Raw genomic sequence first — 23,063 nt, 5'->3', positions numbered from 1 at the left:
GTGGAATCTGTGGTTCAGGCTGCTATTAAAGATTTTCTTCATCGCTAACTGCATCTGTCCTCGTGTATTTTCTGTTTCAGAGAGGAGATCAACTCTGAGGAGGACCTCATCGTCCTCATCGACGGCGCTCAACGAAGCCGAGTTCCACAAGCCGGACTACGGAGACCACCATCGTGTCCTTCCTCACCAAAACCATCAACAAGTTCCCTCCCTGGCTGAAGCTGGTGGTCACAGTCAGAACCACACTGCAGGTAGAGAGTTTCCTCATGAGCTGCTCAGACGTAGTGATGGTTGTAGATTCACTGGGAAAAAATGCTCCTGTCAAAACAAGAAAAAATCTTATTTCAAAGAACTTTACCTTGAAATAAGTGAAAAAATCTGTCAATTAGAACAAATGAAAAATGGCTTGGTACGATTTCTTGAAATAAGATGTGATTTTTACCAGGACTGTCAGGCTTAGGTGTCTTAAAATAAGCCAGATATGCTAAAGAAAAAAGCAGTTTTTCACTCAAAAATAGATTTTTGTTTTCATGTAACCTCCTAATCTGAGATGTATTAACCCTCATTGTTTCCTCATTCACGGGCACCAAAAAATATTGTTTCCTTGTCTGAAAAAATTGAACAAAAATGTCCCCAAATTTCTGAAAATGAGCAAAACCTTCAGGAAGAAAATTCCAATAATTCCTGGAAAGTTTATTTTAAAAATACCCCAAATTTGACAACAAAGTTTTTGTAAATATTTGCAAAAAATTAGTAAAAATCTTCCAAAAATCCTACAAATATCTAAAGTCATTACACATATACCAGTAAAATTCTAATATTTTCTTTAAGAACATTCACATAAAAATCAACCAAAATCAAGAGAAATTTGATGAATTTTTGTTGATTTTTATGTGAATGTTCCTCAGAAACATCTTAGCCTTTCTTTTTCCACCAAAAAATGTTAAAATATTTCCCAAAAATGTTGAAAATGTGTCCATCAGAAGTTTCACTGTGAAAATATATTTTTTTCCCACATTTTCAAACTTTAAAACAGGTCAATTTGACCCGCAGGACGACACGAGGGTTAAACGTATTTTGAGTTTCTTGTAAAATTCAACTCAAAACAAGAAATTTCAAGATTGTTTGACTTAACAAGATATTTAGGATGCGTTGTCCTAAAACAAGTCCCTCTATGTTGCTGAATGTCTCTTTTAAATGAATTTATCTTAAATCAAATGGGATGAGACACTTTGACTAAAAAATAAGACAATGGACTTGCTAAGATTTTGAGTTTTTGTAGTGTAGATTCCACCGTTAGACTTCCTCTGCGGCTGTTTCACATTTCATCCTTTTCACTCGGTTGTATTTTTAAATTCAGGCTGAAAGGACTTTATTAGTACCACCAGCCAGAGGGTTTTACATCATTTCTGCTGGTTATTTTTGCATCATCTGGAGGCCACTGACTGAAATATTGGATTTGTCTGGAATACTACTCTGCTCTCTTTGTCTCTGACCTTTTCATTTTTTTGTCTGTGCACATTATGCAGAACATGAGTCCAAGTGTTTTAGTACCAGAAGGAGTTTCTTTTTAAATCCTGTCTCCGCTCCCTTCATTTTTCGTTCATTATGGAGAAGTAGACCAGACATGATGGCGTTCTTTATTATATTTTCTGTGTCTCTGCTGTTGGAGCCTTAATATCTGGGGGTTTGGTGTTTAGTGTGTTAATATCCATTTATTTTTTTACGTTTTGCTGCTATAATATCCAGGTTTTTGATGTATTGGTGCATAAATATAAAGGTTTCTGTTGTTTGGTGTGTTGCTATCCACGTTTTGACATTTTCAGTGTATAATATCCAAGTTTTGACATTTTTCTGCCTTATAATCTTAGTTTGTGATGTTTGACGCGTTGTTATCCAAGTTTATGATGCTTTGCTGCATTAATATTTCGGTTTTTGACCTTTTGCTGCATTAATATACTGGATTTTGACATTTTGGTGCATAAATGTCCAGGTTTTAAAGGCTTACTGCATTATTATCCTGTTTTTAATGTTTTGGGGCAATAATATCCGGATTCTTAACACTTTGCTGCATTACAGTCCTGTTTTTTGATGATTTGGTGCATTCGTATTCAGATTTTTGATGTTTTGTTCAGTTAATTTCCAAGTGTTTAAATTCTGGTGCATTAATATCCAGTTTTTGATGTTTGGCTGCATTAATAAGCTGGTTCTTGACATTTGGAGAATAATCATTCTGTATTTTGACATTTTGCTGCATTAATTTCCTGCTTTGAATGAAGTTTTATCTTTTTCAGTGGGTGTTGGTGCGTGCATATTCAGGTTTCTGATCGTCTGGTTGAAAATCTCCAGGTGTTGTGCACCAATATCATCATAAAGAATTTCCTGACTGATTTAATTCTGACTCCTCAGGAGATCACCAACGAGCTGCCGTTTCACCGCATCTCTCTGGACGGCCTGGAGGAGAACGACGCCATCGACCAGGACCTGCAGGGCTACATCCTGCACCGCATCCACAGCAGCCCGGAGATCCAGAACAACATCTCGCTCAACGGCAAGATGGACAACACCACCTTCGGCAAGCTCAGCGCCCACCTCAAGGCCCTGAGCCAGGGATCCTACCTGTACCTCAAACTCACCTTTGACCTCATTGAAAAGGGCTACCTAGTTCTCAAAAGCTCCAGCTATAAGGTGCGTGGTCCCTGCTTCATTTGTAGGGTTCGATTTATGCTGGTTTATCTAAATCAGAGGTTTTAAAAGTTAGGGATTCACCTCTTGACGGGAGCAGAATGTGAGGAAAGATCTGAAGTGAAATAGAATTTAAAAACCAACAAGTTGAGGCTTTGACACACATCTCAGGGAGGCAATTAAAGCACTTTCAAACCCTCAACGCCTAATTGCAGCAATTTGTGTCACAAATCAAACTCCTCAACGTCAAATTTTCTTATCAAAGTAATGTACATCTGCAGACTTTTTATCCACGGAAGTACTGCAAACATGAACCGCTAAAAGCAGGTGTAATCGTCATGTAATTAAATCTGACTTACATTTAATGGTGATGTAAAAACTCCTGATCTTACGCTATAACTTGGTGCTCATGGTTTCTAAAGGCAGTGCTGGAGGGGTGTTTTTATTTACTCGCACTGTGACACTCTTTGTGTAAAAGTAGTTTCATAAAATCTTCGTTTCCGCTCAGAATCCAGCAGCTTTTTAATAAATTATGCAGCTGGAGTGTTTCAGCGCGCATTTCATAATGAAGTATTTTATCTCACACCCCCAGGTTCATTTAGTTTCATGTATTCAGACTCCATAAAAAATGACAGCCGATAAATTCACATTCTCCTCTCTGAGGGACGCCGTGTGGAACGTCTGAAGACGCGCTGTGCAAACACGCTGCATTATTCGTGCTGCGTGGAGCCGATCCAAAGGAAGTCAGAATCTCACGTCCGATTCCTTCCCTCCTTCCTCAGGTGGTCCCAGTCAACCTGGCCGAGGTTTACCTGCTGCAGTGCAACATGCGCTTCCCCACGCAGTCGTCGTTCGAACGGGCGCTTCCTCTGCTCAACGTGGCCGTGGCCTCGCTGCATCCGCTGACCGACGAGCAGATTTATCAGGCCATCAACTCCGGATCGCTGCAGGTACTCATCCAGAAATATGCAACACCTGAATATCTGAAGCACATGTTTGATGGTCATAAATTTATAAAGTAACGAATCTCTAACGGTAGAGAAACACTGACAACTTTTCCAGGGCTTTGATTTGTTGGTTTTTTTTAATGTTTTTGTCTTGTTTTTGTCATTTTGTGTTTTACTTTTTCATTGTTTTTGTGTGTCATTTTTGTCATTTTGTGTTTTTTTCTCACTTGTGTTTAGTCTATTTTTATTCTCGCTTTTGTCATTTTTCTTCTTTCTTGTTTGCCCATTTTTTGTTACTTTTTGTCAATTTTTTTAAATTGTTTCCTGTCCTTTGTCTCATTTTTTGTCATTTAGTTTCTCGTTTTGTCACTTTGTGTCTCATTTTGTAGTATTTGTATTATTTTAATAAAAAATACATGCGTTTCATACTTAATTTGCGCCGAGGTGAAAATGCAGTGTTTGTAAATGTCTCTTCCCTGCTGAGAAACCCGTCTGATATCTCGATCTTCTGGATCTTCTCTCATAGCTTTTGCAGCCAGGTTTGTGTCCCCTCTAAGGTTGACGTCGTTGTCTGTGGTTTCAGGGCACTCTGGACTGGGAGGACTTCCAGCAACGTGTAGACAACCTGTCGGTCTTCCTGGTGAAGAGGAGGATGGAACCAGGATGTTTGTTCATCCGTCCTTCAGGGAGTGGCTCATCTGGAGAGAAGAGGGAGAAAAGACCAAGTTCCTCTGTGATCCGAGGTGAGCACAGACAGGACGAAGAGATGAATAAGAGTTGGATGGAACAAGAGACGAGGCTCTGAAGATTAGAATCTGTTTAGAAATCAGGCCTATGCTGGGACGGGACCATGCAAGAAAAGCAATGGGTGATTAGGAGTTAACACCAGAGATGAACCACCTTTTCCAGCTGTTTCTCTGCTCCTGTCACATTGTTATTTCCTGTGGGCTCATTTTTTACTGCAGTTTAAACTCCTGCACCTCTATGGAAACAGCAAAACCACGGCTAGAAGTAAAGAGAGCTCAAAAACAAACAATGTGACACAAATATAATGCCATAAAGTATAAAGTCAGGTTGATTTTCTTTGATTAGAAGTTTCTCACAGGTGTTACCGCTACTAGGAACTAAAATAGTGGCCCTACATGGTACAGATATTTACTACTTCTGTTTTTAATTAGTTTTCCCACTTCTATCTGCTCTATGTACACAGCCTACAGTTAAGCTGAAAAGTCACAGAGTTTTGTCCCATGACTGTTTGTTGCAGATGAGTCAGTCGTGGTTTTTTAGTTGCGACAAAACGCACAGAAGTTTTGGTTTTTTTTGCAGAATCTGTTTAACCCTCGTGTCGTCCTGCAGGACAAATTGATCCGTTTTAAAGTTTGAAAATATGGAAGAAAAAAATATTTTTACAGTGAAACTTCTGATGTCCACATTTTCAACTTTTTTGTGAAATCTTTGGACATTTTTGGTGGAAAAAAGAAAAATGTTTAAGAACATTTACATAAAAATCAACCAAATTCCACTGGATTTTGGTTAATTTTTATGTAAATGTTCTTAAAGAAAATATATTTATAAGAATTTTCTTGCCAAATTTGGGGTGTTTTTTTAAATAAAACTTCTAAGGAATTATTGGGATTTTCTTCCTGAAGGTTTTGCAGATTTTCAGAAATTTGGGGATTTTTTTTGGTCAATTTTTTTATTTTTTTCAGACAAGGAAACAATATGTTTTGGTGCCTGTAAATGAGGACAACAGGAGGGTTAATGCAAACAGTGTAATTTTTTAAATATAAATAAACGTGTGAAATAAAGTGATTTTTGTGCTATTTTTGGATTTGGCAAAAGACGATAAATAGCTGAAGAACTGTCAGACAGCTGAAAATCCAATCATTTCTTTCAGTTTGTACAGTGTTGGTTCTGATAAATGGGGTAGCTTTGGTAATTTTATTTATTTATTTGAAGATGATAATCTTTTTTCAAACTCCTCAGGTTTTCAAAAATGACTGGGTTCTTGTTAAAAAGAAAAATATAAATGTTTTTATGACTATGTGCTGCTGTAATGATCTCTTACATGCTGGAAAGTGCCTCAGCTCTGACGGCAGCCGAGCGTAATTAAATCTAAATCTCTCTGTTTATCGCAGGTGCGTTATGTTTATCTAGCCGAGAAAGAACATTTAATTTCCTGTATTATAATTAAACTGATTCCACCAACTGTGCAGATAACACAACGTAACGACCCGATGACTCAGGCTGAACGTTCACAGACTCTGTGGGTTTTTTTTTTTGGTTTTTTTTTCTGGCTGCAGGAGCGGACACACCCTGCTGGCCTTCTGGTTCTCTCGCCAGGAGAACAAGCTGAACAGGCAGCAGACCATCGAGCTGGGTCACCACATCCTCAAAGCACATATCTTCAAGGTACGCCGTTATTTGTCCTCGCGCTCGTCTGTGCACGCTCACGCCCCCGCACAGCTGTGGTCTGGCTCCACGGCGATGAATATTTACACTCCGTCTCTCTCTTCAAGGGTCTCAGCAAGAAAGTCGGAGTTTCCTCATCCATCTTGCAAGGCCTGTGGGTTTCCTACAGCACAGAGGGCCTTTCAGCTGCACTTTCTTCACTCCGAAACCTCTACACTCCCAACATCAAGGTACAGAAGCAAAAAAAAAAAAAAAGGATATTTCAACACCCTCCAGATGCCAAATCAGGGGAATCCACACTGAAAAAATGCTCCTCTCAAAACAAGAAAAGAAACTTATTACCTTCAAACTTTTACCCTGAAATAAGGGAAAAATCTGCCAATAGAACACGTCAAAATAGGCTTCGTAAGATTTCTTGAAATAAGATGTGATATTTAGAATATTGAGATCTTAATATTAGCTGGAATTTTAAGCTCTATTTTACCAGGATTGTCAAGCTTAGGTGTCTTCAAATAAGTCATATATGCTAAAAAAAAATAGGAGTTTTTCGCTCAAAAATAGATTTTCGTTTTCATGTAACCTCCTAATTTGAGATGTATTAACCCTCCTGTTGTCTTCATTAACAGGCACCGAAAGTATTGTTTCCTTGTCTGAAAAAAATCAGCAAAACAATGTATCCAAATTTCTGAAAAACCTTCAGGAAGAAAAGTCCAATAATTCCTTCAAAGTTTTATTTTATAGAAATCCCCCAAATTTGGCAAGAAAATTCTTGTAAATATTTTCAAAAATGAGTAAAAATCTTCAAAAAAAATCCTAAAAATATCTAAAGTGATTACATAATTTTTGCTGGATTTGAGGTGATTTCTTTGGGAATCTTCTTAAGAAACATTTTTACCATTTCTTTTTTTTCCACCAAAATATGTTGAAAATGTGGCCATCAGAAGTTTCGCTGTGAAAACATGTATTTTTTCCCACATTTTCAAACTTTACACCGGGTCAGTTTGACCCACAGGACGACACGAGGGGTAAACTTATTTTGAGTTTTTGCAGTGGAGAACTCCTTCTCTGTGGGCTCAGATAGTTTCACTTCCTCCTCGTTTTCCTTCCTCAGGTGAGTCGGCTGCTGATGCTGGGCGGAGCCAACGTGAACTACCGTACAGAGGTGCTGAACAACGCCCCCGTCCTGTGCGTCCACTCCCACCTGGGCTACATGGACATGGTGGCTCTGCTGCTGGAGTTCGGTGCCTCCGTGGACGCCCAGTCTGAGAGTGGCCTGACGCCGCTGGGATACGCTGCAGCCGGAGGACACATGGCCATCGTCACGGCTCTCTGTCGCAGGAGAGCCAAGGTGGGAAGAATGAACAAAGCCTTTTTGTCAATTTGTGGGGTTTTTTTTATCTCAATTGTGTTGGTTTTTCTATTTTTTGTCACTTTGTAACCTTTTTGTTTAATTTTTTGTCTGTTTTTTGTTTTGTTTCGTGTCGTTCGTCTCATTTTTGTCATTTTGTTTCTTGTTTTGTCATTTTGTCTCATTTTTCAAATATTTTGTCTTGTTTTTGTTGTTTTTTTGTCTTTTGTTGTTTGTTTACCGTTTTTGTTTCTTTTTTGCCTCGCTTGTGTTGTTAGTCTATTTTTTTGTCATTTTGTTTCTCATTTTTGTCATTTTGTTTCATTTTTGTAATATTTTGCCTTGATTTTATTGTTTTTTTGTCATTTGTTGTTTGTTTCCCGTTTTTGTTTCTTTTTTGCCTCGCTTGTGTTGTTAGTCTATTTTTTTGTCACTTTGTTTCTCATTTTTGTCATTTTGTTTCATTTTTGTAATACTTTGTCTTGTGCTTGTTTGTTTTTTTGTCTTTTTTGGTCTGACGTTTGTAATTTGTTTCTTGTTTTTGTCACTTTGTTTCTCATTTTTGTCGTTTTGTGTTTCCTTTTTGTCTCGCTTGTGTTTGTCCATTTTTTGTCACTTCGTAATCTTTTTGTTTAACTTTTTGTCTCTCTTTTGTTTTGTTTCATGTCCTTCATCTCATTTTTTGCCATTTTGTTTCTCATTTTTGTAACATTTTGTCTTGTGTTTATTTTTTGTCTTTTTTTGTCTGACTTTTGTGATTTGTCTCTTGTTAACCTTTTTGTTTAATTTTTTGTCTCTTTTTGTTTGTGTCCTTCATCTCATTTTTTGCCATTTTGTTTCTCGTTTTTGTCACTGTGTGTCTCATTTTTGGAACATTTTGTCTTGTTTGTTATTTTTAAAGTCAAATGCGACATCATTCTGTCCCAGATAGCTGTGACTAAAAGTTTTGTACCTTTGTCGATGTTCTGTGATGTGGAAGTTGTGATGTGGAAATGATAAACTGAGGCTGAATGTTGCTGAAACTAAATTTATTTTTCTCAACAAATTTCAGGTTGCTCATGTTTTATAAAAAAAAAAAAAAGTTAACTGAATGTGAACATTTTCAGAACGTGCATTTTCGCACTAAAACAGGAAACATTAGGAGTTGTGGTTATTTATTTCTAGATTATGATCCTGTGATTTTAGTGCTCTGGTCCACTGGAGACCAGATTGGGCTGCATGTGGAACCTGAACTCAAATAAATTTGACTGGTCGTTTGACAAATGCAAACTCTTGAATCTTGAATGTAATCCATGTCCTTCCTTCAGGTGGACCACCTGGATAAGAACGGCCAGTGCGCCCTGGTTCATGCAGCCCTGAGGGGCCACATGGAGGTGGTGAAGTTCCTCATCCAGTGTGACTGGAGTTTGGGGCCGCAGCAGCAACAATCACCGCAGACCCAACAACAGGCGTCTTTCACCAAGAGTCACGCCGTCCAGCAGGCGCTGATCGCTGCAGCCAGCATGGGATACACAGAGGTACAGACTGACAGAAAGCTCCGAGTCTGAAGAGATTTAAAGCAGCTTTAGGGTTGAGCTTGACCTTATTTACATCGTACAGACTGTCCATAAAGTCTCTTCACAGTTTAAAGAATTTATTACAAAGACAGTTGATAAGATATCTTAACCAGATCTGTTTTATTGTAATCAGTGGTTGTCAAAGCTTTTTCTACCTCATTTAATACACCTCTAAATGGGCACTGTTAGTTGCACGAAACACATCAAGACGGTGCTCGATTTCTTGCCGTGTTTGCTGTAGCATAGCCTCATCAACAGCATCAGAAATCCTTTGCTTCCAGTCAGTAATGTCCCGTATCTTTGTTCTATACACGATATCTTTAACATAACCACATGAAAAGAAGTGCAAGGGAGTGAGATCTGGTGAATGTGGTGGCCGAGGAACTGACCCATCGCTTCCAACCCACCGGGCTGGAAAGGTTTGATTGAGGAACTGACGAACATGCGGTCCTTAATGTGTCGGAGCCCCATCTGGATGGAAAATGATGGTTGGTGGTGCCACATATTCAGTCAAAAGGTCAAGGTAAACATTTGCAGTAATTGACAAAGAAAAGTGGACCAACAGGATTCCTAAAAGACACAATCTCAGTGTGATTACAAGCTTTAATAAACACTGATTACAATAAAACAAATCTGGTTCGGATATCTTATCAGCTGCCTTTGTAATAAATTATTAAAGTTGTAAAGAGACTTTATGGACATTCTGTACTTCTACTGCACTGTCTCTGACATTTTTTGTGGTGTTTCTGTGTTGCAAAAAACAAAAGTTCCATCTCCCCAAATGCACTGAGTGGATGCTTGAGCTCCAGCAGATTTACTGAATCCCTTTCCTTCGTCGTGAGACATTTGTACTTTAAATCCGACATTGTTTGCATCCGTGGCCTGATCCCAAGCTCCACCCTGAGCACTAAAACCCCTCACAGACTTATCTGACGTCAGAGATGGAAATGGTAGAAAAAGGACGAGCCTGACGCGCTACTGTGAACGTTGCTTGGAAACGACACGGAAAAAAATAAATAAAAAGGATGAATTTGGACTCATTCGCAATTTGATCAGCTGCTCAGTTGATCTCTTCCTGTTTTTGGTGTTGCAGTGAGGAAACACACGACTTTCTGGAAAACAGTTCAGCAAACATGAAAGGAATAGTTTGAAAGTTAAATAGTTTTATATTTAAAAATATTCAAATAAGGCATTATATCCCTAATATTGCCCTAAACTGAGTTAATTTCCATCAGAAAAATCTTAACATTAAATTAAGCCAGCATGAAAATTCTACTTTCATTTTGTTGACATGTTAGAATGAAAGATTTTTCAGGCAGGATTCCATTAATTTAGGAAATACTGTTGCATCAAACCTAATTTCTCCACATTTTTTTAATGTAAAAGTTAAAATGTGTCTACTACAAGAACTTTCTGTTACAAGCCTTTAGAATATAGAAAGGAGTAAAACTGGACATTTTGGTGAATGTAAGTGCGGCTGAAGCGGTAGAATCAGAATACAAGGGCAGTTTCAGCTACAGATATTTATTATTATTGAAATCTACAGACGCAAAAAAGAAAAAAAAAAGCAAAATAAATATCTTAATATGTATTTTCTACATTTCCATGTCAGAATAGCCCACGTTTGCATGTCTGCAGACTTTCCTAAATGGTTAGTTCAGAGTTAAACTGATGATCTAAACGTAGAAATGTACACAAACCAAACATATGAGCATTTAAACAGCAGAGGCCTCAAACATTTGATGATCTGACAGCCTTAAATCTTAATATATTTACTGATAATGGACCATAAATTCAGTCCACTTGTCTCATTTCTTTTATTTTGAGCCTCTTCGTCTCCTCTGTCCTTCTGCCTCTGATCTGGAAATTAATCTCCGTCTTGAATAATGTGACATATTAAAGCTGGAACATTTTCTTGTATTTTGTCTTTTTTTTTTTTTGTCTTTTTGATCCTAAAGTGAAATATGACATCGTTCATTTCCAGATGACTAAATGTTGCGTTCCTTTGTGGACTCTCTCTGATCTGGAAATGTGGAAACGATAAACTGAGGCTGAAGTTTATTTTTCTTAAGAAATTTCAGGTTGTTAATAATGTTTAGTAAAAAGATAATTCTTTAAATGTGAACATTTTTGCACTAAAACAACGGAAAAACATGGAGTGGACACCCCTGTTTCAGAGAGCCAGTGAGCTCTTTAATAAGAGAAGAAAACACCCAGAGACAAAAGAGGAAGGACGTTATATGTATAATAAATGATGCTCTGTGATTACTTTGAGCTGATTGATTGTTCTGGTGGTCAGTGGAGCTGCTAATGATGACACCAAGCCGTCTCAAATTCAGCCTCTTGGATCAGATTCCAGCTGATTCTGGAGGGAAAGTGGATTAAAGCCCTCGAGCGAAAGCAAACTTGTCCGTTAATCTCTGTCGTCTTCCGTCTCGTTGCCCATCAGATCGTGTCCTATCTGCTGGACCTGCCGGAGAAAGATGAAGAGGAGGTGGAGCGAGCTCAGATCAACAACTTCGACACCCTGTGGGGGGAGACAGGTGGGGAAACCTTCTGTAACCTTTACGTTACGGAGCGGGAACGCCACACCGTGCGCCAGTGGACGACTTCACAGTGTGGAACCTGTGCATGAAATCCTGCTGCGGTCGGTCCTGGTGGGTTTTAAGGTTCCTGAGAGGCTTCCAGAGCGCTGCAGTGCGGATGTGGGGCATTGGTTGTTGTGTGTCGGCTGCCGCTGCTGCTGCTGCATCAGATGCTGATGACAGTGCAGCAGTGTCACCCGGGGGAGGAAGACGAGCACTCCGGGGTGCTCAGGAGTGACTCGTCTGATTGCACCGTGGCAGGAAGGCTTATCATTACGACCTCCAGATATAAAAGCCCACTGCTTCACTGGAAAAAATGCCCCCTAAGAAAAAAACTTATTTCAAGCAACTTTTACCTTAGAATAAGTGGAAAAATCTGCCAATAGAACAAGTGAACAGTGGCTTGGTCAGATTTCTTAAAATAAGATGTGATATTTAGAATATTGAGATTTAGCTGGAAAAACTTATTTTAAACTCTATTTTACCAGGATTGTCAAGCTTACGTGTCTTAAAATAAGCCAGATGTGCTTAGAAAAAAGCAGTTTTTACACTCAAAACTACATTTTCTTTCATGTAAACTCCTAATTTGAGATGCTACGGCCACCAAAAAATATTGTTTCCTTGTCTGAAATTTTTTTTTTTTTAAATTCGCCAAATTTCTGAAAATATCCAAAACCTTCAGGAAGAAAACTCCAATAATTACTTAAAAGTTTTATTTAAAAAAAAATCCCTCAAATATCTAAAATGATTCCATATATATCAGTAAAACTTATAATATTGTCTTTAAGAACATTCACATAAAAATCAACCAAAATCCAGCCAATTTTTCTGGATTTTGTTTTATTTTTATGTGAATGTTCTTAAACATGTTTAACATTTCTTTTCTTCCACAAAAAATGTTCAGAGATTTCCCAAAAATGTTGAAAATGTGGACATCAGAAGTTCCACTGTGAAAATATTTTTTCCGCATTTTCAAACTTTAAGGACAACACGAGGATTCAACTTATTTTGAGTTTTCTTGTAAAATTCATCTCAAAAGAAGATAAATTCAAGATTGTTTGACTTAACAAGATATTTAAGACGCGTTGTCTTAAAACAAATCCCTCCATGTTGCTGAAACGTCTCTTGTTAAGTGAATTTATCTTAAATCAAGTGGGATGAGACACTTTGACTAAAAATAAGACAACAGACTTTGAGTTTTTGCAGTGTTCTCACTCGTAGCCGCTCTTTGATTGTTTGTGAGGATCAGGAGGGCAGCAGCTGCTCCTGAACATAATTCCTGATCCCAGAGTTTTCCCACAGCTCAGCTGAAGATGTGTTCTTCTGTACGACAGCCACAGGGACAGTATGAATGTGAGGATATTCTGAACCGCTGTAGGTTGAAGTCAGGGTCGCTCCTCCACTGGAGGATATTCAGCCGCCTTAAATTATTCCAATTACAATCATTACATGTGAGAGGACGTCGTTTCAGAGGCCTCTGATCCCTGAAAGCCTCAAGAGTACCAACTCCTCCTCTACTTATCTTCCTCTTTTCCTGTATTCTCTTCATCTTCATTTTAACTTCTATTTAACTTCCATTCCTTTTTGTTTCTCTTTCTTCTTTTATATTCCATTTTCTTCTTGATTTAGATTTTCTTTTATCATATTTTAATCTTATATTCTCATTTCTTCCTTTTGTCTTTATTATCTTCCCTGCATTTCTCTTCATTTTTTCTTCTACTTTCTCTTTTCTTCATGTTACTTTACTTTTATCTTGTCTTTTCTCTTCTCGTTTCTACATCTTATCTTTATTTCATCATCTCTTCATCATCATCTTTTCCTTCCCTTCGTTATCATTTTCTTTTCTTTCTCTGTCGTATCTTCTCTTTTCTCAAATTGCTTTTTTTCCACTTCATCTTCTCTTCATTTATCTACATTTTCTGTCTTCTTTCCTATTTTCTTTCTTTTCTTTCTTCTTCTATTTCCTTTGATTTCTAGTATTTTTTTTGCTCCTGCATTCTCATTTCATTTCTATGTGCTTTCTCTTCATTCTTCCCTTCTCTTTTCATCTTCTTCTTATCTTCTTTCTGTCTTCTAGCAAGACTTTTTTTGTCAATTAATGCTTAGAATTGCTTTAAAGCTGCTGTTTGTTTTGTAACAACAGCCTGAAATCAGTGTCTGAGTGATCAGATATTTTACTACTCAGATTTTAAATTGATTATTCTACTTTTCCACTATCTGCTCAGTGCAAACACAGCCTGCAGTTCAGTCCAATTCAGCCGAGAAGTCACAGTTTTTGTTCACTAGCAGCTGATCACAGCTGTGATTTTTGTCTTCATGGTTGTGTTGATGAATGCAGAATTTTTAGTTTTTTACAGAATCTGGTCAGAAAAAACTGTTCATTTTTGATAAATTTATGTTTGAGGCATGCAGAGTGGCTTTGATGAAAGTCTCAGTTTTAAGCTTAGATTTGGGGAAGTTTCCAGAATAAACGGTCCATCACAGATGAGTGTCAGAACTTCAGGTAAATGGTGTCAGTTTGAAAAAAAAAACATGCATTATGGTTCAGACAGTTAATAAATATAGCCTCAGCCTAAACGCTGAGCATGAAACCACTCAAAGAACATAAATCTGACTCCCCCTCGTCTCTCCCTCGGTTCTGTGTTTGTGTTCAGCTCTGACTGCAGCTTCTGGTCGGGGGAAGCTGGAGGTTTGTCGTCTGTTGCTGGAGCAGGGAGCTGCTGTGGCTCAGCCCAACAGAAGAGGCATCGTCCCGCTGTTCAGCGCCGTCCGGCAGGGACACTGGCAGGTGATTGTCCTCCTGGTTGTCCTACAGCTGGAGAACGTCTTATTCTGAAAGTCTGAATGCATCCTGCAGACCAGAGTTTACAGAGAGTAGCTAAACTGACTCTGCTTTTTCCAAAATACAGTAAAACCTGCATCGGTTATGCTCTAGAAATGTCCTAAAACATAAAGTTAACTAGAAATGGAACAATTCTGTTGTTCAGCCTGTAAAACTGAATCAGGATCTGTTATGATTGTTATTGATTTTTAACTTTCTTTTGAGAGCAAAACTTAGTAGTTCTAGCCTCTTATATGTGAGGATTTCCTACATTTCTTCATCTTTGCTGTTGTAAACTCAAACAAAACATCTCAATGCGTCTTAAATCCTGTTTTTTATTTGTTTCATCGGCATAACTTAGAATAGATCGTGAAATGAATAGCTGCCTGCAGTTTTCCACTTCAAACATCACTTTGCTGTGTTTGGGTGTTTGCAGATCGTGGATCTTCTGCTCACACACGGAGCAGACGTCAACCTGGCCGACAAACAGGGCCGCACTCCGTTAATGATGGCCGCCTCAGAGGGACACCTGGGAACTGTTGAGTTTTTACTGGCTCAAGGTACGTAAATAAACCTGAGTCTGTCCGGGATGCATGCGTTTGCCTAAAGAATACTTTTGACTGAAACTGAAACCATAGCACAAACAGAACCGTGTAAATTTGAAGATTTGTCTCCAGTCGGCTGCTGTTCCTAAGACTTTTACTGCCATTCTTAGTGTATGTTTCCATATTTAGAATGAGTGTGAACCCGGCTTCATGCCTAATAGAGTAAAATCGGGTCATTGGAGCCTCTGAGAGGAAGTCTGCTTGTGCAAAGGGAAATCTAGAAGATTCAAAACAAACATATCGCTCTAGAATCTGACATGAACCAAAAATAAAGCATCTTTTCTCAGACTTCTCTGAACCTAAAGGCATTCAAAATAACTTGGCGACTGCTCTGATAACAATGAGCCTAATTACAGTTCTTTAAATTATGTTTACAATAATTGCAGCCAAATTAAATCAACAGCTACTTTTTATACATCATCATCATTTTACATAAAAAAAACAAACTAGTCAACCGCAGATGCAGCAAACTAAAATGATTTAAAGTGTTCAGATTTAATAAAGACGCCGGCTGTGTGCGGCTTTTTTTTTTCCCAGGAGCCTCTCTGTCTCTGATGGATAAGGAGGGTCTGACGGCTCTGAGCTGGGCCTGTCTGAAGGGTCATCTTCCGGTGGTTCGCTGTCTGGTGGAGAGCGGATCCGCCACCGACCACGCAGACAAGAACGGACGAACGCCCCTCGACCTGGCCGCCTTCTACGGAGACTCTGAAGTGGTGAGGAAGAAAATCTGTAAACTAAAAGTCTTCACGCTGAACCTCCACATTTAACACATATTTCTTTCCCTTTATCTATTTCTATTCCCTAAAACCTACTGTATTGATATGAGTGATGAAGCTTGAGCATCATGTAGAAAAATGTGAGTATTAATAGTTTTTCATTACTGAAGCCTTGAAGAAAAAAATCCCATCATGAGGTTTGTGAATCTACATCAGTTTTAATGCCGAGGAGGTTTTAGTTTGATGTAGAACATTAAACGCTAGGCAGGAAATGCAAATCTAGAAAAAAATGAGCAAAAATAAAGAAAACTGAATAAATAAATAATAATAATGTGTATCTGTAGAAACCAAAATATAGAAAAAATTAATCTAAATGATTTTTTTAATTAAATACTAAACAATTTTTTCGATAGATAGATAGATACTTTATTGATTCCGAGGGAAATTCAACGTATTCAGCAGCTTCCATACAAGAAATATAGCAAAAAGACAAAACAGGCGGGTTAGTAACATGAAAATTAAAAGTTAGAATAAACTCTGACAAAACCTGCAGTGTGATACTATAAACAAAACACTTCCAATTTTAAAATCTATAGAAATACTAGTCAGTAAACAGTATTTACAGCTTTCAAGGCACCATCATTTAACCCTCCTGTTGTCCTCATTTACAGGCAGCAAAAAATGTTTCCTTGTTTGAAAAAAAATCCAAAAAATTCAGCAAAAAAATTTCCAAAATTTCTGAAAATTTGCAAAACCTTCAGGGAGAAAAATCCAATAACTCCTTAAAAGTTTTATTTTTAAAAATAATCACCCAATGTGGCAGAAAATTCTTCAAAAATGAGTAAAAATCTTCCAAAAAATTCTAAAAACATCTACAGTGATTACATATGTATCAGTTAAACTTGTAATATTTTCTTTAAGAACATTCACAAAAAATCTGATTTTTCTGTGAATGTTCTTAAAGAAACATTTTTAACATTTCTTTTTTTTTCCACAAAAAATGTTCAGAGATTTCCCAAAAATGTTGAAAATGTGGACATCAGAAGTTTCACTGTGAAAATATTTTTTCCCACATTTTCAAACTTTAAAACGGGTTAGTTCTGACCTGCAGGAAAACACGTGGGTTAAAGGGACTCTTCTTGGTCTCTCCAGGTGCAGTTCTTGGTCGACCACGGGGCCATGATCGAGCACGTAGACTACAGCGGGATGCGTCCTCTGGACCGGGCGGTGGGCTGCAGAAACACGTCGGTGGTGGTCGCCCTGCTCAAGAAAGGAGCCAAGATAGGTAAGAGCGAGTTTCCCCGACCAAAAAGAGCCAAACGTTTAGCGCAGAACGGCCTCCAGGTGCAGCATCTTTTGTACAGCAATAGGAGGTTACTGCCTGCTGAGAAACGAGGTATATTTTGTTGGAAAAGGTCGTGTAACGGAGCATGTGCTGCATGAGAGGCCGTGAAGAGAAAGGATGAAAAGGCCCCCTCTACCTGCTGCTCATTAACTGTAGCATCGTGAGCCATGGATTCAGGCTTTGTGTCTCCATGCAGCATAAAACGCTCCGTGCTCCTGTATGCCATCCACCCTCCTACTGCTGCACCGTGCCGCTTCTCCTCGGCTATTTATGGCTCTGATGTGTGTTTCTTTTTATTGTACTACTGTGTTGTTTTGCTTCTCTCTCTCTCTGTGTCAGTTTGTTTCTGTCTCTGTTTTCCTCGCTCCTCAGTCGCGTCCTCTTTCTCTCTCCCCTCTGTGGTTGCTCAGAGACAGGTTGTTATTAGCGCTTGCTGGTTATCTGTATTATTTTATTTTATTTTGCTCAGGCACTTATCTCCGCTTCTCACTGCTGCTTGTGTTCCTTTTCTCACTTCTCCTCCTCCTCCGCCACCACCACCTCTCTTTCTCTTTTCACCCTCCTGCTGTTTCTATCTTCCCACATCCCTGTTTTTTCTCTTGCAAATTCTGCCCCCCTTCCACTTTCATCCCGCTCTGCCCTCCCACTTCCACTCCTCCTTCCTTCCTCCCTCCCTCCCTTCCTTCCTTCCTTCCTCCCTCCCCACCCTCGCCTCTCTCTCCGGCCCCAGGATGTCAGACGCTGCCCAGTCGGCCCCGAGGTAAAGCCAAGGCTGTCGACTTCTCACCCTACCAGGCATTTTGACAGCTCTATCTCCTCTCTCTGTGTTGTCTGTGTCGTCCTAAGTGTCGGCAGGCGAGCTTAGCTACCAAAAAAAAAAAGAAAAAACATTCCTCAGAACTGACAAATAATAACACGAAAGAGGCATTAGCACTGACAGGGATGCAGTCGGGGATTGCCCTAGAGGTAGACGCTAACGCCCGAGTGCTTAACGGCAGCATGCCCGGCCTCCCTCCCAGCCTGTGACGTCGTGTTTCGGGTGTCGACCTTCCATCCCACAGATGCATGACGGAAAGCCCGACTTTTCAGCAGCACTTCCAGCGTGGTTTAGCAGGAGAATGCATGTGTTTGTAACTCCTCCACCGCAGACGGCAGTGATCAAAGCACCGCTCTCTGCTCCGTCTCATCTCCAGACGTTCTCTCTCAGTGTCAGCTAGGCCAGTCAGCAGCATCTCCAACCTTCACCTCCAGCTCAGAGGACAGCTAACGCCTGCAGAAACCCTCCCCCCCCCGTTATTCCCCCCTGCTTGCTTCTTTTCGTTTCTTGTTGCCCACCTCGTGTCTCCTCGTGCTAGATCCTCCTCCTCCTTCCATCTCTGTGCTGTGTGTTGTACATGTGTCAAGGACTGCGCAGAGATCGTGTTTTGGTTTCTGTCACAAATCAGTCTGCAGGGATTTATCTTCTCAAAAACAAACATTTGTCTTTATGAGCAGATTACATTTTTCCAAAGAGCTGCTGTACATCTGCACTTCTTGACAAGACGGAAAATGAACAGAAAAACATGATTTTTTTTTTTTTTGATTGCCTGGGCCAAAAACATTTGCAGACATTTGGTTCAGTTCATTTTAATTTTATACGATTTCAGTGCAAATAGTGTTTGACCCAGGCCTGCTGTCCTGCAGCGAGACCACGATGTTCTTGAGGTGTCACGGCATATTTCTGTGCTCTTTTCTCTGCAGTGGATTGCCCGTCTTTTCTCTTCCATTCCCTCCATTTTGACTGTCGTCCTCATTCCTGTTCTTATTGTTGTGTGTCGTGTGACTCCCAGTCGTTCCCTCCTCTTCTGATTATTACTGTGTGTCTTTCTCACAGCCCTTTTTTTTTCTTTCTTTCTTCCTTCATCTGCTCCTTCCTGTCTCACTCAGGTCCAGCCACGTGGGCGATGGCCACCTCCAAACCCGACATCATGATCATCTTACTCAGCAAGCTCATCGAGGAGGGGGACAGCTTCTACAAGGTGAGAATGAAAGAGCCCATTTTATGCACATTTAGAGGTTTTCTATAGTTATTTTTGTGTTTGAACCGTCTGAGCTTCAAAACCCGCCAGCAGGTTTGAAAGACGTGTAAAAAAAAAATGCCCAAATTACTTCATTCATCAGCCAGAAAGTGTGTTTTATCAAGAAAAACACCCAAATCTAGGCTTAAAATCAGGATGTTTCTTCAAAATCTGTTCATTCTACATGTTTTATTAAAACACTTGCCAAAAAAATGAACACTTTGCTCCAAATTCTGCACAAAACAAAAAATTCTGCACTCCTCAACACAACTGAGAAGTCAGATGGCAAACATTCAGTGATTTGTTTTTCTTTGTTTAAGACATGGCAGATCAGAAACAGATGAAAATATATCTACAGCATGTACAGGCACCTTTTACAACAGTCGTAACACCTTTGAGAACTTGGAATAATCTTTTACGTGTTCATTTCATTTTTTTTTTTGCGATTTTTGTAAAACGAACAATCAAAGAAATTCAACTTTAATTACTTATTTTTCATGATTTATGCCATTCTTACGATGTTTTACAGCACAGAGGACATTCTTGCATTGTTTCTCCTCCTAGCTATGGTTGTTCTGTTTCCATAGAGGTGCAGGACTTTATATTGCAGTGAAAGATGAGTCACCAGTTAGTATAAATATAACAGGAACACAAAAAAAACCTGCTGGAGGTTCAGAGTGTTAATGTTCAAAAAACACGCCGTCTTTCTCTGCAGCATCTCTTTGTCTGAAATGTCTGTTTTAGCTCCTGTCTCCCTCAAAAAGCCCAGATTTGTTAGTTGTCCCAATAAAAATAGAGGAATGTTGGTGGATGATGAAGCACCAGATCTCAGATCCGACTGTAGTGAGGAACTATTTGTAAACTGCGAGGAAGTTCCTCATTTTTTTGTTTGACAGTCTGTGAAACTAGCTGCTAGAAAGGCGTTATTCAAATTTATTACATGATGACGTAAATAAGTCCTGTGAGAAAAGCCTGGGCTTCAAATGAGGTGTTTTATCCGGGTAAAGAGCAGGGTTTTCTGTGTAGGAGAATAGCTCCCTTTGCTGTGGATTTTGTACATTTGCAGACCTTGGAAAAACAACCGAAAGCCTAATATGTGCTCTTTAAAGATAAATCTGTGGTGTGTTTACACTCTGAACTCTCTGTTACTGAAGGATGAGGGCTTATAGTCTTCAGTTTGGTTACTGCATATTTAATAAGCCTTTCTTTCCAGAGCTTAATGAGAAAATTAAGGTTAATTATAATTCTGCATGTTGGATTTTCATATATATGAGTATCTGCATTCCCGACAAGACAATAGTCTGTCTTCACAAATAGATTTAAGGCCCTATAATGAAACTCGGAGTGAAAAACAAGCGTCCCATCTTCCAGAACGAGCTGAGAATGGATTATGTAGATATTTGTAAATTTATGAATGAATATTTGTCTAGCTTTGGTGATTTATATTGTGAGAGATTAGCTTTTTGAAGAGGAGAAGAAGCAGACTTATTCCTGATAAGATGCTTTACTGTCAATGAAATTCTGGTTGGTGTGTCTCAGTTTTGCAAAACAACAGATAATCAAATAAATGTATGAAAAAGCTGGACAGACATATGAAGCTGGAAGAAAGAAAGACTGCCGTAAATAAAGGATAAGTGTGGATTGAGCTGGAATAGTACACGGAGTTAAAATCACACGTTGCTTCTGTGCATCCTCTGCAGAAGGGGAAGGTGAAGGAGGCTGCTCAACGCTATCAGTACGCTCTGAAAAAGTTTCCACGCGAAGGCTTCAGCGAGGACCTCAAGACATTCAGGGAACTCAAAGTATCGCTCTTCCTCAACCTGTCCCGATGTCGGAGGAAAATGAACGTAAGTCCACCGGGAGAGAGCAGAAGTCACATTTAGCCCTCCTGTTGTCCTCATTTATGGGCACCAAAAAATATTGTTTCCTTGGCTGAAAAAAAAAAAATTAAAAAAATCTACAAATTTCTGAAAATTTGCAAAACCTTCAGGAAGAAAATTCCAATAATTCCTTAAAAGTTTTATTTTTAAAAAATCCCCCAAATTTGGCAAAACAAATTCTTGTAAATATTTTCAAAAAATGAGTAAAAATCTTCCAAAAAATCCTAAAAATATCTAAAATGATTACATATGTATCAGTAACACTGCTAATATTTTCTTTAAGAACATTCACAAAAAAATCAACCAAAATCCAGCGAATTTTGCTGAATTTTGGTTGATTTTTTGTGTGAATGTTCTTAAAGAAACATTTTCAACATTTCTTTTTTCCCACGAAAAAATGTTCAAAGATTTCCCAAAAAATGTTGAAAATGTGGACATCGGAAATTTCACTGTGAGAATATATTTTTTCCACGTTTTCAAACTTTAAAACGGGTTAATTTTGACCCGCAGGATGACATAAGGGTTAAAGGGGCTGTACTAAAGCTGCTTATTTTAGATTTAAGACCTTACACATGTATAGATAACGCTGATAATGCTCTGACGTATTTCTGTACGTCTCGCTATGTTTTTTGTGCATTCTTAAGTCTTGTTCTTCTCTGTTCAATCTCTCCAGGACTTTGGGATGGCAGAGGAATTTGCTACGAAGGCACTCGAACTGAAACCAAAATCGTACGAGGCATATTATGCCAGAGCACGCGCCAAGCGTAGCAGCAGGTTCGCTCCTTTTATTCGTCTACAGCTCAGAGAAACACTCACTGTAATCCTCCACTCTGCTCTGTACATTTTAAGGAGTCTCTGCAGCCGTGGCTCTAGTATCTGGACAGTTTCGGGCAACTTTATCCCCCAAAATAACATAATTCTCCTGTTTTCCAGACAATTTCCTGAAGCCTTAGAGGACCTGAATGAAGCCATAAAGCAGTGCCCCAACAACAGAGAGATCCTGCGGCTGCTCCAGAGGGTGGAGGAGGAGTGTCACCAGCTCAACCAGGACGAGCACCAGCAGCAGGACCTGGAGCTGGAGCCTCCACCCTCCCCTCCTCCTACGCCTCCCCCCGAAGAGGAGGAGTCCCTGTCCCTGTCCATGCCTCTGCCCCCTCCCCCAGAGCCTCGACTGGAGGACATGGAGCCGGTCCAGGACTTGTTTGAGGACGAGGACTACCTGGAGCAGGAGCTGGAGGCCATGTCGATGGGCCTGCCTCCGCCCGAGTCCCTCACCAACCCCTCCAGCCTCCCCATCATCCAGAGCCCCCCACTGTCCCCCACACATCCAGACCAGATCTACCTAGCTGGAGGTTCGCCCATAGGCCAGCCCTACGAGTATCACCCCACCTCCTCCTCCATGTCCTCCCCGACTCGAGGCACGTACCAGTCCACGTCGCCCTCCCTCTCCCCGACACACCAGAACTCCCACTACCGCCACAGCCCGCCCCACACCTCCCCAGTGCACCAGCCGTCCTACCGCTTCAGCCCGCCTCCGATGGGCACCGGGGGTCAGGGGATGGATCACCAAAGCCCACCGCCTTCCCCTCTACGCCGGGCTGCTCAGTACAGAGCCAGTCCACCGGTAGACAGCGTTTGTCTGTACAGGTCCCAGTCCGGGTCGCCTGTTCGCTACCAGACGGAGCAGCTCCCCGGCCGACCCAAATCCCCCCTTTCCAAGATGAGCAGCCAGCGTTCGTTCCAGCTGAGCTCGCAGCCCTCCCTGTCCTCCCAGCACCACCAAGCCCAAGGTCTTCGCCTGCAGCCTTCTATAGCCCAAATAGTCCGCACAAACCAGCCCAGCAACGTGATGGGAAACAGCAGCTACGGCAGCCAGATGGGCCACTCCATGGGCGGCCGCTACCAGGGGGGTTCGGTGGACGTGGAGAGCCGCCTGGTGTACCAGCCCTCCCTGGATGGGCGCTCCATGCCCCAGGTCCAGGCCAGCCTCAGCTCTGGGGCCCTCTGTCAGCACGGCGGCCGAGGAGGGGTTATGGAGTCGAGCCTGTTGAAGGATGAACTACCCCAGCGCCCCTCCTCTGCCTACCGCGCCAGCAGCGGGGGCCC

At 40.3% G+C, this 23,063-nt stretch overlaps 1 protein-coding gene across 1 annotated transcript in view; it reads left to right on the top strand.

The window, feature by feature from the left end:
* Positions 1-23,063, top strand: part of tanc2b (tetratricopeptide repeat, ankyrin repeat and coiled-coil containing 2b) — a 157,492-nt gene that overhangs the window by 130,962 nt on the left and 3,467 nt on the right. Inside the window, 21 exon segments of the mRNA XM_051939743.1 lie at positions 83-126; positions 128-166; positions 168-251; positions 2,410-2,688; positions 3,468-3,635; positions 4,216-4,279; positions 4,282-4,375; positions 5,936-6,044; positions 6,152-6,274; positions 7,156-7,392; positions 8,700-8,909; positions 11,398-11,491; positions 14,188-14,321; positions 14,791-14,914; positions 15,497-15,672; positions 16,828-16,960; positions 17,751-17,780; positions 18,947-19,038; positions 20,778-20,924; positions 21,631-21,731; positions 21,891-23,061. Coding sequence (XP_051795703.1) covers positions 83-126; positions 128-166; positions 168-251; positions 2,410-2,688; positions 3,468-3,635; positions 4,216-4,279; positions 4,282-4,375; positions 5,936-6,044; positions 6,152-6,274; positions 7,156-7,392; positions 8,700-8,909; positions 11,398-11,491; positions 14,188-14,321; positions 14,791-14,914; positions 15,497-15,672; positions 16,828-16,960; positions 17,751-17,780; positions 18,947-19,038; positions 20,778-20,924; positions 21,631-21,731; positions 21,891-23,061 — 3,653 coding nt within the window.

Source organism: Acanthochromis polyacanthus, chromosome 19, assembly GCF_021347895.1.
Source record: "Acanthochromis polyacanthus isolate Apoly-LR-REF ecotype Palm Island chromosome 19, KAUST_Apoly_ChrSc, whole genome shotgun sequence".
NCBI lineage: Eukaryota > Metazoa > Chordata > Actinopteri > Pomacentridae > Acanthochromis > Acanthochromis polyacanthus.
This window is presented reverse-complemented; position numbering and strand designations above follow the sequence as displayed.